Source organism: Leishmania braziliensis, chromosome 33 (genome assembly GCF_000002845.2).
Source record: "Leishmania braziliensis MHOM/BR/75/M2904 complete genome, chromosome 33".
Classification (NCBI taxonomy): Eukaryota; Euglenozoa; class Kinetoplastea; order Trypanosomatida; family Trypanosomatidae; genus Leishmania; species Leishmania braziliensis.
In genome coordinates, this window is record NC_009325.2 from 465,940 (window position 1) to 481,255 (window position 15,316).

At 54.3% G+C, this 15,316-nt stretch overlaps 3 protein-coding genes across 3 annotated transcripts; all 3 read left to right on the top strand.

Annotated features, from left to right (window-relative positions):
• Positions 1–966: 966 nt before the first annotated feature.
• Positions 967–2,379, top strand: LBRM_33_1350 (conserved hypothetical protein; the record flags this gene model as incomplete). The annotated part of the gene is made up of 1 exon (XM_001567853.2): positions 967–2,379. The coding sequence occupies one exon, from the start codon at positions 967–969 to the stop codon at positions 2,377–2,379; it is 1,413 nt and encodes a 470-aa protein (XP_001567903.2).
• A 1,860-nt stretch (positions 2,380–4,239) lies between these two features.
• Positions 4,240–6,696, top strand: PUF6 (putative pumilio protein 6; the record flags this gene model as incomplete). The annotated part of the gene is made up of 1 exon (XM_001567854.1): positions 4,240–6,696. The coding sequence occupies one exon, from the start codon at positions 4,240–4,242 to the stop codon at positions 6,694–6,696; it is 2,457 nt and encodes an 818-aa protein (XP_001567904.1).
• Positions 6,697–14,584: 7,888 nt separating this feature from the next.
• On the top strand, positions 14,585–15,028 carry LBRM_33_1370 (conserved hypothetical protein; the record flags this gene model as incomplete). Its single annotated transcript, XM_001567855.1, has 1 exon — positions 14,585–15,028. One exon carries the CDS (start codon positions 14,585–14,587, stop codon positions 15,026–15,028), a length of 444 nt encoding a protein of 147 aa, XP_001567905.1.
• Between the last annotated feature and the right edge of the window lie 288 nt (positions 15,029–15,316).

Consider the following 15,316-nt stretch of genomic DNA (forward strand, 5'->3'; position numbering starts at 1 on the left):
GGCAGGTGAGCGGTTTTCACCGATCAATAACCCCCCACGCCCGTACCCACGCCTCCGTCCTTGATCGGCACAGGCGGCGAAAAGAGCGAAGAGCACGCGCAACAACTAGTAGGCTGGAGAGGAACAAAAGGAAGGAAGCAGAAGGAGTAGTCCGCCTCGACTCTAGCCTAGCACTCATTTTTTTTTCGTCACTGACAGAGTTCAGAGAGTTATCCAATCGAGGATCAAGTCATTGCCTCGCTGGTGCACGGCAGCCTCGCTTTTAGCTGCTCGAGTGCTTTCCTTCCGTTGACGTCCCTCTCACGTTTCCTTATTCTTTGATAGGGCGCTCCTTTTATTTTTCTTGCGCCTTTAATACGCCTTCAGCCGTTCTACGCTTCGTGTGCAGTAACTTCATAAGCATCTTTTGCACCCCTTTATACGTCAGTCTCACCTAACTGCCTCGCTTTTCTCTCTCCCTCTCTTTACGTGAAGACTACGTGTAGGTGTGGGTGTGTGCCGTTGCACACTTGTTTTCGCTGAGCTAGCCACGCTGAGATACCTCGTTTATTTCTTCTTGTTCCGGGTGGGTGTGGGTGTGTATGTTGAACTGTTTTGCCCTCTTGTAATACACCCCAGCTCCCCGTCATACCGCTCGTCTCGCCGCATCCCCTCACAACTCCCCTCGTACAGCATTCTTTTCACCCCTTTCGTGTTCACGCCTGGAGCAGCGGCCGTCACACTTCACCTCATTTGTTTGGAGGTCTCTTTTTGGTGCTGCGCGAGAACAAGGCGAGAAGCAGCATTTTCTTTTCTTGTTCAGCTCAATTCGGTCCTGCTAAGGGTTTCTTCTGGTAACGCAGAAGAGGGACTGGCCCAGTCAGCAAAACGAAAAAAAAAAATCGACAGCCATCCGCTTCTCTCATCAGTAAGTGCGCGCCCCTCGCTCACTCGTCCCTTCAGCGATACAGCGTACGTCAAGCTACAATGTCAGGCACTGAGCCCCAACGCCACTCCCCACGAGGGAAGAAGAGTGGGACTTTGCGGTCTCCTCGTGTACACAGCTGTACCACGTATGCCGTGGTGTGGGCTCTATGCCTTTCGCTCGCCGTCGTCAATCCAGCTGCGTATGCGGCACCAGCCGTCACCGGCGCCACCTGCACTGTCAACAGTGATGGGTGGTGCATCAACTCGGCGCTGAAGTTTGAAGGTACCGACCTTGCCACCGTCACAGCCCTCCGCATCGGCTCCACTGACGCTGAACAGCAGAAGATCACGTGCACTGACAAATTCGCCGCCACGGCCACTACCGTCTCCTGCACCGTCGCAATGGCGTCGTCAGCGATAGCCGGTCTGTACCCCGCAACGCTTGTGCTTGGCGACGGCACGCAGGTGGAGGCCGGCAGCGTGCTGCTCGGTGCCCTCTGGGAAACACAGGGTATGCCGACCTGGACCAGCACGACTCCGTCGAGCCCGCACAAGGTGACCGGGGAGTCCAGCAGCTGGCCCTCCACTGGTGAGACTTGGACTATCAGTGGCACCTTCGACCCGGCAAAGAGCTACAGCGTGGTCTTCTACAACACCGAGGCCGACGCCGTACCCGGAAACCCCTCCCCGGTCACCTGCGCCGCGCTCTCCGTCGCCGCCACCAAGCTCTCCTGCACCATCATCGCCGTCAATGGCGTCATGGGCATGTACCGCTTCCTTGTGAAGGACACCACCAGTGACGCGCTGCTGCTCGGCTCCACGTCGCTCAGCTCCATCGCAGTGAACCCGCCGCTGCCCGCGGTCACCGGTGCCAGCGGCGAGTGCGCGACGAGCAGTGCGGCGTGCATCAGCGGTGCGACGCTCACCATCAAAGGCACGAACTTCAACCACCGCGACGCCCTCTACCAGCACTTCTCCGTCGGCGTCACGAAGGCGCAGCGCAGCGCCATCCGCCTCGCACCCACCGCCGTCAGCGAGACCGACGTCACCGCCACCCTCACCGTCGCCGACGGCACGCCGGCCGGGAGCTACCCGGTGTTTGTGGAGGTGCAGGTGTGCATGATGCAGATGATGTCGCCACTGCGCTACGTGGGCAACCTGGTGCTGAACTCCGGCTCCGTCGCCGGCTTTAACATGGAGATACCCACGGGGAGCTTCCCTGAAGCTCAGGGCGCCATTGATGGCGATGGCAGCAAGATGTCTTCGGGTTATGTCGCTGCCGTTGTTCTTGCTTCGATCTTCGGTGTGCTGTTCCTTGCCGTGCTCACGGCTCTAACGGTTGTGTGCGTTCGTGGGGCTAACCGCAGCCGTCGTATGGCCGACGCAAATAACTTTTGGGGGAGCATGGGAAGTGAGCTACCAGGCGTGGCGCCAGCGTATCAAGGTGTCACCAAGGACTTTGCTCGCCACTAATACTAAGCCGATTCGGGCTGCTTGAACGGAGCGGTCCTACGAGGAGGTGAGAGACGTAGACATCGGAGGACAAGTGGAGGTGCCCACGGCTACTCTCGTCTACCCACTTCTGCAGAGGAAGCGTTCCTGACGGTTTGGTCGAGCCTGGACCCTCAGCAGCGTCCTCGGCTCCACCGTCCGGTGCGGGGGGGGACCATCTACGTTAACCACCACCATCGCCCGTGTCAATTTACTCGCTTTTTTTCCCCTACCTTCCTCTTGTGCGAACAGGAGTGCGTGACTGTGAGTGTGTGTGAGAAGGTGCGCACGCTCAGGTCGACGTACCCCGGCAATGCTCACACCACGGCACTCAAAGGTAGAAACGTAGCAGGGAGCGAGCGTTAGTGTGCCTCTTGGCTGGTCGAGTACGTCAGAGTTGCTTTTTTTTTCCTCCCTTTCCCCCTCTCTCGCTTTCCTCTTGGGCCTCTTACCCCTGTTTCTCAGTATAGTGGCAGTGTGAAGGACTGGGGCGTCGATGGGCAAGTGGGCGGTGCGTGTGTGTGAAGAGAGAGAGATCTGTACAGGTGCTTGGGTGTGCATGCTTGTCGTACAATGAGCACAGCTATAAGGAGGAGCGGGTGAAACGACGACTCCGACACACACATACACACACATACAAGTCGGCATACCTGCACGAGACGGGTGAGGTGAGGTTTTTTTCTTTTTCAACTCGAAAGTGTCACCTCCATCCTTCAATGTTCGCCACCTGTGTCGTACCTTTCGTGAACGTACTGGCCGCCGTTGGCATCATGGGTCTTCTTTTTCCTTCACTTTGAGTGCCAAGGTCCTCCTCCCAACCATCACCAGTATGCGTTCCGCTTTTCGTTTTTACATTGAGGCCGGCGGCGCCACCACCACCGCTTCGATGTCGAGAGCGCACAGACACCAAATTACTGTATGCAGGAGAGGCTCAAGGTTTGGCGGCCACTGCCACACACGCGCACACACACCTCGAAGTCGTGATGCTGCCTCCGTGGGACATCGCCCCTCCTCCCCTCTCCCCGACTCTTCATCTTTTTCGTCCCTCTTTGAACCTACCCACCCACCCCACGCACACGCATCATTGGCTCACACTTGCGAACACCCATCAGCTACCACTCTACTAAGAGCACAACAACGATAAAAAGAAAGGAATAGCCAGAAATACGTGCATACACACTCCTTACAGCACGGGCCACGCTTCTCTTTGCCCCTTTCCTTCTTCGTTTAAAGGGGAAGACAAGGAAAGAAAAACAACAGCACACAGAATCGGTGCCCTTCTCTTCTCCTCTCTTTGCTTGTTGGGGAGCGGTGGTTTATTTTTGCGTCGCGCGCCCATTGCCTTTTCTCTCCCCCTCCCCCCCCCCTCCCTCCTCCTCCTCCTCTCTCCCTTTTGACGCCCTCCGCCCTTTACGGGAGTGCGCTGTTTGGCCTTTTCTTTTCGCTCTGTCGTTGTTTTGTCGGAGAACGCAAAGGCGAAACAAAGAGGGCTTTGAGGACTGTGTGGGCGTGTGCTGTTCAGCGAGCCAATCTTGAGAGTATCCAGCACACCGCATACATCGGCAAATCGCAAAACAGCTAGGCAGGCTTACACTCTCTTAACTGCGTAGAGAACAATTGCGCACAACCACGTCTACACGCTCACAGAGAGCGAGAGATACGGACGCTTCGTCCCTTTCCTAAGTTTGGCACGTGCCTCCTTCTTTGCTTCCCTTGTTCGCCCTTGCTGGTCCGTTCTGCAGTGCTTCTTTTCAACTCCAGTTCGTCGTTGAGTACCTGTCACCTGTTTTAACCTTCCCGATCCACCAAGCACTTCGGCACCAAATTAGCAAGACGATCAAAATGTACTCAGAACAGAACTGGAACAATCACCACGCCGCCGCAGGCGCACAGCGTTTTACGCGTGGTGGCGCCATCGGCAACACGAACCCTAATGGCCACGGTGGTGGCTGTGGCTACGAAGTGGTAAGCGCAGCCGCGGCAGGCGGGTACAGCACCGTCCCAGCCGCACACCAGAAGTCTCCACAGCCCACTGGTTTTTATCCTCCTACGTCCTCGCGCTTCACCCCGATGGACTTCGAACTGTTCATCAACAGCAACCGTGATCCCACTGATGAGATGCGTCGCTCACATGAGTACTACTACTGGTACCACAGCAAGCAACCTCACGACCTGCGCGCGCCAGCGCCGCTGCCCTCTCTGGATGTGCAGGAAACACTCACCAACATGGAGACGCCGTGGGAGGAGGTGAGTACTATGCCATCCGCTACTGTTGCTCGGGCAGGTGCTGCTGGTGGCTTGGGGCGCAAGATGGGTGGTAAGAACCTCGCCCTCGACGCCAAAGATCTCTGCGAAACGCAGGAGGTGCAGGCCATCAACCCGTATGGTCACAGCCTCATCACTGAGAGCAACATGATGAGCCCCAGCACGCAGTTCTTTGCGGCGTACGCCCCAACACCGCTGGCAATGGCAACTCCCAGCACCCTCCGCGCCTACGCACACGGTCACTTGCCCATGCCGTCCTCCAACAACTGTGGCACCTACGAGAGCGAGGTGGCGGGAGGCGCCACGTACGGCCGCGGCGGGCCTACCGCGAAGAGCATCGCCTCGCAGCAGTACTACACTCAGGAGCCGATGAGCACCTTTGGCCTCTACAGCACCGGAGTGGAGGCCGGGTCAAACTACTACGACGCCACGCAGGGCAGCAGCAGCAACGGGCTTGGCGCTGGCCACAGCAATGCTTACCAGCTCATGGAAGGCATGGGTGAGTTAGACCCAGCCATGGTGTACACTCAGCCCGGGACGGACAGCGGCTTCCAGAGTCGCGGTCCCAGCCGGGGCGGCAATCGTCGTTACAATAACTCCGGCGGTGGGGGTCGGCGTGTTGGCCGCGGCAACTACCGTGGCGGGCGTAGCGCTGGGGGTATGGGCAACATGGAGGGTGGCGGTGGTCCGAACAGCCACCGCTTCGTTGGCTCGGAGAAGCTGCACATGTTTCGTCACGACGTGGCGGAGCAGAAGACGTCCCAGTGGCGCCTGGAGGACCTCAATGGCTACGCTGTGGAGTTTGCTAAGGACCAAGAGGGCAGCCGCTTCATCCAGAGTGCCGTGGACTCGGCCAGTCCCGAGTCGCTGGACATCCTTTTCCATGAGATCTTCGAGGCGCCGCTGGAGCTGGTGACGGACATCTTTGGTAACTACGTTCTGCAGAAGCTCTTGGACAAGGGCAACACGCCGCAGCTCACATTTGCGGCGGAGCGGATGTGTGGTCACGTGGTAGAACTCACCATGCAGACGTACGGATGTCGGGTGATTCAGAAGTGCATCGAGGTGATGCCGCCGGCTGGCCTGGACATTATTCTCGCCGAGCTCAAAGACAACGTGGCAAAGTGCATCCAGGACCAGAACGGCAACCACGTCATCCAGAAGTGCGTTGAGGTCATTCCACAGCAATGCGGCTTTATCATTTCTGCCTTCTCGGGTCGAGTGATGGAGTTGGCGACGCATGCGTACGGCTGTCGGGTGATTCAATGTATCATGCAACACTGCCCCGAACAAGAGGATACCATCTTTAACGAGCTACTCAAGGCGGTCGACGTGCTGGCGAAGGATCAGTACGGCAACTACGTGATTCAGCATGTTCTGCAGAACGTGAAGGATGAGAACAAGATTGAGTCCGTCTACGCGGCGCTGAAGCCCAAGTTCTTTTACTTGAGCAAGCAGAAGTTTGCCTCGAACGTGATGGAAAAGCTTTACGCCCGCTCGAGCCCTGAAAACCGCATGGCAATTGTGGAGATGATGTGTGCCGACTTCCCCGCCAAGGCTGACCACGTGGAGATAGTTGCCTTCAAGCGGTCAACGACAAAGACAGCGGCGATAGTGAGCGCGGAAGAGGGCACGTGGCCACCGACGAGGAACAACGCCGATGGCACGGTAAAAGAGGTGAAGGAGAAGAACCGCGAGGCGAAGGATGCAGCGATGGGCATCATTGAGGAGGCGGTCTCGGTGGGCCTCGGCCAGCCCAGTATGCTCTGCCTCATGATGAGCGACCAGTACGCTAATTACGTGGTGCAGCGCGTCCTGGACGCGTCCGAGGTGGACCAGTTTGTGAAGCTCGTCGACAACATCGAGAAGTACATTCTGCCAATTCGCACCTACACCTACGGCCGTCCCATTGTGCAGCGGCTTTCTCGCCGTAAGCTGGTGCTCGCCCCGGGCGACGAGGCGGGAGAAGCAGGTAACAACAGCGTGAATAACCACAATCACAACGAAGGCCGTATCAACTACCATCGCCGCTGAAGCAACAAGGTTGGTACCCATGTGCGCACACGAGGCTAGCCGGGACACTTCTGTATTCTCATGTGTGGGTTTTCTGCGTCTCTCTCTCTCCCTCCGTCTCACTCTGCTCGCTTTCCCCTGGTGTACCTCATTTGGCAAACACACACACACACACACACACACACACGCACACACTTCGCTTTTTCAACTTCGTGCGTGCATGTCGGTGGGTGATGGTGCTGCTTTGATTTGCTTACCTCCCCCCCCCTCCTCCTTCCTCATCGCTGCACTTGGACTCCATGGGGAGTCTGGCGTCTGCATATTAATCATCACCTTTCCTCGACTCTTTGCTCCAGCGAATCTTTTTACATTCGTCTCCCAGCCCACCGGTTTCTTTCTGCGCGTCCCTCCTCCTCTTGGTGTGGAATGAGGGGGGGAGGGGGCGGCTCGGTGACTCCTCTCACGAATTCGCACCTCTCCCCCTTTCTCTTTGTCCCTCCACGCCTCTCCTATCCCCCGATGTATCTTCCGGTGTGTCTTTGTGCTTCTTTCATTTCTGTGGACGTGCGCGTCTGAGAGATTTTGCTCTCGCTATGCCGAGTAGTCCTCCCTGTCGTTGTTCTCTCTTCGACGCTTGGCCATTTAACGCCTCTCTTCCTTTTGCGTCTCCTCTAATATCGTGTTGGGCTTCTTTGCTGTGTGTCGGTGCTTGATTTAGTGTCTGCCGTAGGCGTTGGGATCGTGTGTGCCTGTGAGCAAGCCGACGTAAACACGCGGATACATCCACGCACGCACATCCTCCTCCTCCTCCCCTGCGCTGTCGCACTTGTGAGACAAAACAAAAAAAAGAGGGCCACTCTCTTTATGAAAACGATAATGCGGTGTGTCGTGGAGAATTTTCAGTCGAACCATAACTGTGACTCCTATCGCTGAAGCAGTGGTGTGGTGCGAGTCGGTCAGGTATGGGTGTGCGTGTGGGTATATGTGTGGTCGGATCATTTGCTTCTCGCCTTTCTCTCCTGATGGATTGACCTCCGCACTACGCTCTCCAATTCTCCTCAGTTTTTTTTTCTACGTTTGGCTTCACCTCTGTGTGTGTGTGTGATCGCGTTTGCCCCCCCCCCTCCCTCCCTCCCTCCCTCTCTCTTGCCGTCCCCCAGCCTTTGCACGAATCGGTGAAATGGAAGGCAAAAAAAAAAATGGCACTCACACAAGCGAAAAAAGGGGCAGAAAAAAAAGACTCTTAATCGTCCCCACCCTTTCTTTTGTCAAGGGAGATGGGCATGGGCTCGTGGTGCCTCTTGTGGGCCCGCGCGCCCATCCACCACCCGCACGGAATACGACCTCCATCTTTTCTTTTCGTTCTCACAAGTCTCCTACCTTACGAACCACCAAACTCGCTCACGCACCTCCCAGTGTAGGAAGGACAAGCGGAGGGAGCGGGAGAGAAGGGGAAAATAGGTGAAAACGAAGGACCAGTGCGAATGAGTGGGCCTAGAAGGTTTTTTTGCCGACCGCGCCAACCACCCGCACATACACAGACGCGTATACGTCACGAGCAGCGTCGAAGGAAAAAGAAGGGGTCGCTGAAGTAAAATCAAGGCGTTGTCAGCAGCCATTCTTTCTCTCTTTCTCTTCCATGGCTCGTAGCTTGTGGCAGCGTGCGTGGGTGTGCATGTGCATGGGTATGTGGGTGGTGTGTACGTCCGTGTGCGCTTCCGAAAAAGAAAGCAAAAAGAAAGCGGCGGTGTTCATTTTAGCCATCTTTTCTCTGTGCGTTCTTCGCCTTGATTTCGCTATTTTTACTTGTGGGTCTTTTATAGCTGCCCACGAGCCTTTCATCGCTGTTTCATCATTATTATTCGTATGCGTGTTTGTGCTTTCATCTTGAATTCGGCGATTGCGTTGCCTCCGCAGCTAACATGATAATCACTCCTGCAACCCCTGCGTCTTCTGAATCTCTCTCGCCCAGCGCCTTCCTTCCCCTTCCCCTTTCCCCTTGGAGTCTTCACTCACCGTTGCTATTCTACGTCATCTCCCATGTAGCGACGGCGGTCGATGTTCAGCGCGATGGGTTCTTCTTCATTTTGTTTGCTTGGCGTTTTCTGTGCGTGTGTGCAGATGTGTGTGTGTACGTTCTTCATCGTGTACGAGAGGACGGTGTCCGGGGCACCGCGCGCACGAAAACACAAGGGAAGCGTGCATGGTGCAAAGACGACCATGAGTCACCCCCCACCCACCCACAACCAACTTGCACACGAGCAACACGAGGAAAGAACAAGTGCTTTGCACGAAGAAATTTAGAAAAAAATAAAAAGGGAGGGCAAGTGAAGGTTATGAGAGAGCTAAACGTCAGGGATAGGGCTGCAGGCGGAATGCAAAGGAGAGAGAAAGACAAAGCATGAGTGTTTGCGCCAGCAGAGAGGGGAGCGAAAACATGCGTTGCGAAGGGGTGTAAAGTCTGGCAACCGACTCTCGTGTTTGTTTCTTTTTCGTTTGTTTCTGAATTTTCCGTCACCCACACCTCACCTCTTAAAATCGCTGTAAACCAAGCTCCAACAAACTAGCTCACCACATTTTTTTTCTCCTTAAGCTTTTCCCGCATCTTTCTCCGCTTCTCTCCTTTTTTCCTCCTGTTCCTTAAGGCCTCCTTCCCACTCCCTCCCCATCACCCTCATCTTACAACGAGGATATCCCCCTCTCTCTCTCTCTCTGTTGTGATACTTGGCAACGGAGGAAAGGCGACAAAGTAAAAAAAAAGGAATCAGGAGGCAGGAGGGAAGGCTCATTTGAAGCATTTGGCGAGAGAAAATTAGAAAACTGAAAGAAGCAATACATTCGTAGAACGCGCTCTCTCTCTCTCGCTACACCGATCTCTGTGAAACCATGTAAAACAGCAATGCTTAGCCATTTCCTCCTTCATCTTTGTTTTCCTTTGTTGCCCTATGATCACTACTACTACCAGCACCTTTACCATCAATGCCTTTCTTTCTTTTTCAGTTTTCCTCACAGCCACCTTCTACACTTTGCACTCTCTCCACCCCCCCCCTCCTCCCTTCCTTTGTTTGTAATTAGTGTGTGTGTGTGTGCTCTTGTTTTCATTTTCTCCTTTTTGTCGTTGTTCTCTCTGCGTGTGGCTGGGTATTTGCGTGTGTGTTCTGCTGCTGCCGCTGCTTTAGTTGTTGGGATGTAGCGATGTTGCCGATCGTATCTGTGCGTGTGTGTGCTTGTGTGTGATCGTAGCTAATTCACTTTTGTTTATTATTATTAGTTATTTCGCTCGTTTTTTTTTTTTACGTTCTCTCGCACTTTCTCGTTTTGTGTTTTGTGTCTTTCCTCTTTGTATGTTATGCTGTGTGTGTTTTTGCTTCTCTTTTCTTTTTTTTGCTAAGTTGTTTGTGTTGATCTCGACGGCTGTTTGGATTTTGAGTTCGCTCGCTTTTTTTTTTGCCACTCCTCTCGTTGACATGCCTTGCCTTGCTTCGAGGTCATTTTTTCGGGTGTTGTTGTTCGCTGTGTTGCGGTCTAACATGTTCCACCGTCGAGGATGGTGGAGTTGTGAGAAGGGAAAGGATGAAAGAAGAGAGAAAATGTGGCGTCAAAGACAATGCAGGTGAATCGGGAAGGCGATTGAAAGACGAGCAAGCCGCTTTGCATGGGCATTATGTTTCACCTTTTGCTAGTTTGGTGTTTCTTTGTTGTTTCTGGTGGATTGTGAGCGTCCATGTCGAGGGGAAAAAGGTGCGGGCTCTCCTGCTGGTCATGAGTATGGGCGCTTTGGTTATTGCTCTTGTGTAGTGCTTGCCCTGCTCCCCAGTCATACGGCGGGAGAGGTACAGGCGCAAGGTTGCACCCCCATGTGTTGGAGTCGAGTCGAAAGCTGGGATTCAGGAGAGAGAAATGGTGGAGAGGTGGTGGTGAGGCGGGTGAAAATGACAAAGAGGAGAACACGAGAAAGCAGTGTGTTGTGCGAACACGGAGAGGGAAAAGAGGCTGGCGTAACTCTGCTGCTTGCACAGGTGCGTCGATTCTTCTTTCTCTCCCTTTTCCCTTCCCTTTCACCTTCTCACTGCCATCACTATCATCACCAGGGCCGTCTCACCTCGCCTCCCCTGGTGCGCACACGAACACAGTGAGCGGCGCCACGAATACACAAGTGCTCACTTCTCCTGTATCGCGATGTCTATTATACGAACAGACACAAAATCGCACCACGACCCCTCGTAATGACCGGCTTCGGTGGGCAAAGTGGCAAAAAAAAGGTAGAATAAACATGAGAGAAGCATATCAAAAGAAAATATAAAAATGGCACACCAGCGTGGTCTCTTTTTTGTTGTTCCAGTTTGTTTGTCTGCGCGCTTTGCAACGCTGGCGGTGTGGCACAGCGTGCGCGGCTTAGCCAAGAAGCAAAGAGCCACCAACCGCCTCCTTTCTGTCTCCGGTGCGTCGTCACTCTTTTCGTCTTTTCCTTCCTTTTCCTTCTCTGCGCGCCCTCCATCCTACCCTCCTCATTTTTACTCCGTCTTGTCAAACATTGCCTTTTTATGTGTTTGTGGCCGCGCTTCATTTTTTCCTTCTATAGAGATGGCCTTTTGCTTCGCCCTCCGTTTCCTCGTCTGTGGATGGGTAGGTGTTGCTCTGCTGGTCTCGTCTGTCTCACTCTCTCCCTTCCTGTACGGTTGTGTGTGTGTGTGTGTGTGGGTGGGTGTGTGTACGCGTCTGTACGTCGCGTCGTTTCTTTTTCTCTGTGTGTGTGGATGGGTGGGTAGGTGTGGACCTCTCAAGAATGAACGGGTGTGTTATAGTCAAACGCAGAAGAGAACAACAGTCGCACAGAGGCAAAACCGCCGACTGACGCACAACGAAATTGTGCCGTACATCAGCGGCTCAAACGAGCAGCACTCTGTGCCAAACAAGCGAGAACAAAAAAGGACAATACGAGTGGCGATAAAAGAGGCTCGTGGACGGTGCCGTTGCGCTCCGCCAATCTCTGCACTTCTTCTTGCCTTTCCGCTCTGCGCGAATCTCTGCTTCGGCCGGCTGCTCTTGGCGGCGCAGAAGGCAGTCGAACAGAGGGTGAGAAAGAGAGGTACGTGAAAGAGGGCCAAGGCAGGCAAGCGGCGGTATCATACGAAAATGGTGGTGGGCAGACAAAACGCCTGACGTGAGTAGACGGGGAACAAATCGCTACAGGAACGCGCATTTTTCACAACGCGGAAAAAAAAGGGAGGAAGCGAACGTCGGTGAGGGAGTTAGAGGTGTCACAGGTAGACAAGTGACAACCCTTTTTTTTTTCTTCCAATGAGCCTATTCGACCATACAGCAGGGACTAGGCCCCATTCTAGGCCTCAGCCTGTCGCAGACCCATCGCGTGGTGCCACGCAGCAGTAGATGCGTGGCACCACGCGATGTGCCGACTCCGCCATCTGGGAACAGCCTCAGCCTCGAACCCTACCCACCCCGCTCTGCAGGTCTCCCCTCACAGCCGCTCCCACTATGCCGGTCGCCATCAGGCGCACCCCTCGGCGTGGATCGAGCTCCCCATAACAGTAGACAGCGAAGGCCGGGCGACACATGCTTGAGTCACGTCGAAACTTTGCTCATCACAGGAATAGCACAAGCGCCTTCACTCTCTCAGGCCGCTCGAACGCAACGCTATCCACCACCTGACCGCCGACTTCAGCCGCGCATCGCTCTGACCCTCCCCCCTCACATTGTAGGCACCTGACCCTGTCACCACCAGAAGTCGTTCAGCATAGGCAGGGGTAGGGAGAGCGAGATTGGGGTCTGCATGGCTTCTCTTCAGACTGAGTGGGGGTCACTAGACCCTGATAACAGGCTGAGGTGTACCCTGCCATCAGGTAAACGACACGCCTACGCGGAAAAAAAAGGAGGATGAAAGAATGCGAAGCGAGCGAGCGCCGCATTGTAGCCACCGAAACGTAGGCGTATGTCCCAGACCGCAAGCCAAAGAGGGCGAACGACGTAGTCGACGAGATACTCGTCACAAAACAAACAAGCCGAAAACGAAGAAGTGGAGGCCAAACAGCAGTAAAATATTCAGAGATAGTAGAGAGAGGAGGGAGAAAGAGTGGTGTGACGGAGCGAATGTGAGTGCGGGCCGCACAAGATCGGCGCGGGTAAAGAAGAGAAAACGAAAGATCTTCAGCACACATTTCACTACGGCATGATCTTGACAAGCGCGGGGATAGCAATTTGTACTTCACTCTGTATGGTGTTACGGTCGATGTACCGTAGATCGCATGTTTTGGCTAATCGATGGAACTCCTCGACTCTTCGGGTCTGACTTCTTCTTTTCCCTCTCCCCTCCCCTCTCTCACTTGCTGTCCCCTCCGCGGGGCGGATGACTTGTGTGCAGACACACACACACGTTTGTTTCTCCTTGCCTAAACGGATGCCATTATATATATATATGTACGCTCATAACCCCAAGTAGGTGTCAAACGCCAAATTGTTTATCCGTGTTTGGGTGCAAATCAGGCCAAACCACCGCCTAGCCACAAACCCTTCAATTTTCCTCGGCCGCACTTGTGCATGTCTTGCCAGCTCTTTTTCCTGTTAGCCGAGTGTGATCTCTCTCGTTATTGACATGTTCCTGTTCTTCAGCCTTGGTGCTTTCTTTCGCTTCTATCTTCTTCAGCACCAGGCACTTTTCAAGTATGTGTTTTCTTTGTGTTTCACGTCTCCTAAGCAGGCAGCACTTCTGCAGCATAATGAAGCGAAGCGAGGATATAGCTGTGCTCAAACACAAATAAGGTTGCGCGCCTACGCTCTCTTATGTCGTTGACCGATCTCATTTTTGATCCCCCTTGTCGCTGTCTTTTGCTTATTTGTTTGGGCTCTGTTCGCTTCTTCTTGTCTTGTCGTTTCCTCCCCCCACGTCTACATCTCTTCCCCAGCGCTCTCTTCCTCTCTTCCTGTCTGCGTCTGTATGTCTCTCTGTTCTTGTGCTCCTTGTCCTTTCTCTGATTTGTGTTGTATGTTTGTTCTTGTTCGTCGAAAGTGGCTGCGTTTCTCTGTGCTTGTTGTCGTTATTCTTTGCTCCCTTTGTTTGTCCAACAGATCCACCCACTTCACCGGTCTTGCTGCCCTGGCCCGTCGACCTCGACACACTGTTGTATGATTTCGGGGAGAAGCTTGACGAACGAGGAAGAGGTACGAAGTATATAAAAAAAAAAAGAGACTGACGAGTAGATTAAGGTCTTTTTTGTGGGTGGAGCTTTTCGATCCCGAAGACAGTGCAAAACCTGAAACCGCTCTGTTTGTTGGTGGTGTGATTCAAAGGAGGCTACGGCGATCGCGGCCGCAACAGCCGCCGCCTCACACGAATTGTTGTGTGGTGACGTACGGGGAGCCACTTGGAGATCTTTTTTTTTTTCGTTTGGGTCATGGTGTAAGACGCGCGCACAACTTTCCAAAGGCAGACCTGCGACGGGACAGAAGCCAGCGAGCTCGTAAGTGCCTGCATCGCTGCACGGAGCCCAGCGACGACCAAGGACCAGGAGGACGTCGCCCATGTGGGTGCGAAACGCCCCCTCCCCCTGAACGAATCTCATAAAGGGCTGAGTACAAGATGCCCTCTGTCACGCTGCGACAGCTCCGCCCTCACTCACTGACATCATCCTTCCTTTTTTCCTTCTCTGCCTACTCGTCGCGCTGCAGTTTCCTCGTGCGCACTCGCAAACACAAAACACACTCGTGCACTTTGGTGTTCCCAAATCGAAGGAACCCCTCTCTCTTTCTCTCTGTGCTCATTTCAAACCATTCACCTTAGCCGCATTTTGTTGGAAGGCTGCGTGGGATACTTTGTCACCACGCCCCTTCCGCTCTCTCTCTCTCACCCTCCATTCCACTCTCTGTAACGCCGCACGCACCCAGGGCATCAAAGATGATCTCGAGGCGGTCGCTTCTGTTGTCTCAGAATCACCTGGGATGCCGCAGTGCTGTTCTTCTCGGCGGCGTTGCGGCAAATCTGCGTGGGTCGTTTCGTCCATCGACTGCGGCGGCAGCCACCAGCCACCCACAAAGTGGTGCACTCACCGTCTCCAAGCGCCAGTACCTCGGCGCCACAGTTATTCCAAACCTCATGACTCACTGTACTCAAGTGGGTGCCTGCACGTCTCTCTCCACCATCCTCTATAGTCCCGTTGGTACTGCCATGGCGATCGTACTGGCCTACAACGTTATCGTGATTTGCTCCAAGCACGTGAACTACTCGCTCGAGATTACGGCGAAGGACTACGTGCAGGACCAGCAACTGCTGACTATCATGCGCTACGGCATTCTTAGCTGCATCCTTCTCGGGATGGAGGTTATGTTTATCGAGGTTTGAAATGATGCTCAGTGGACAACTTTTGCCTCTGAGCATGTAGAGCGTCTCGTTAGCGGGGGCGTGTGCTGTTGCCAGGTCAGGCGGAAGTTGGGACTGGCGTCACAACTTCCCGCACAGCCGCGGGTGTGTGTGTGTGTGTGTCAGAAGTCAAAGGGAGACAGGGCAGACTCCCTCCTTCTGTACGATGTGTAGCCCACGCGGTACGTTGCATCTCCTTGAAATTAGGTGGGCGATGTGCCGTATAATAATACAGAGGAGACGCCCACGGTACGATGTCGGACAAATCTC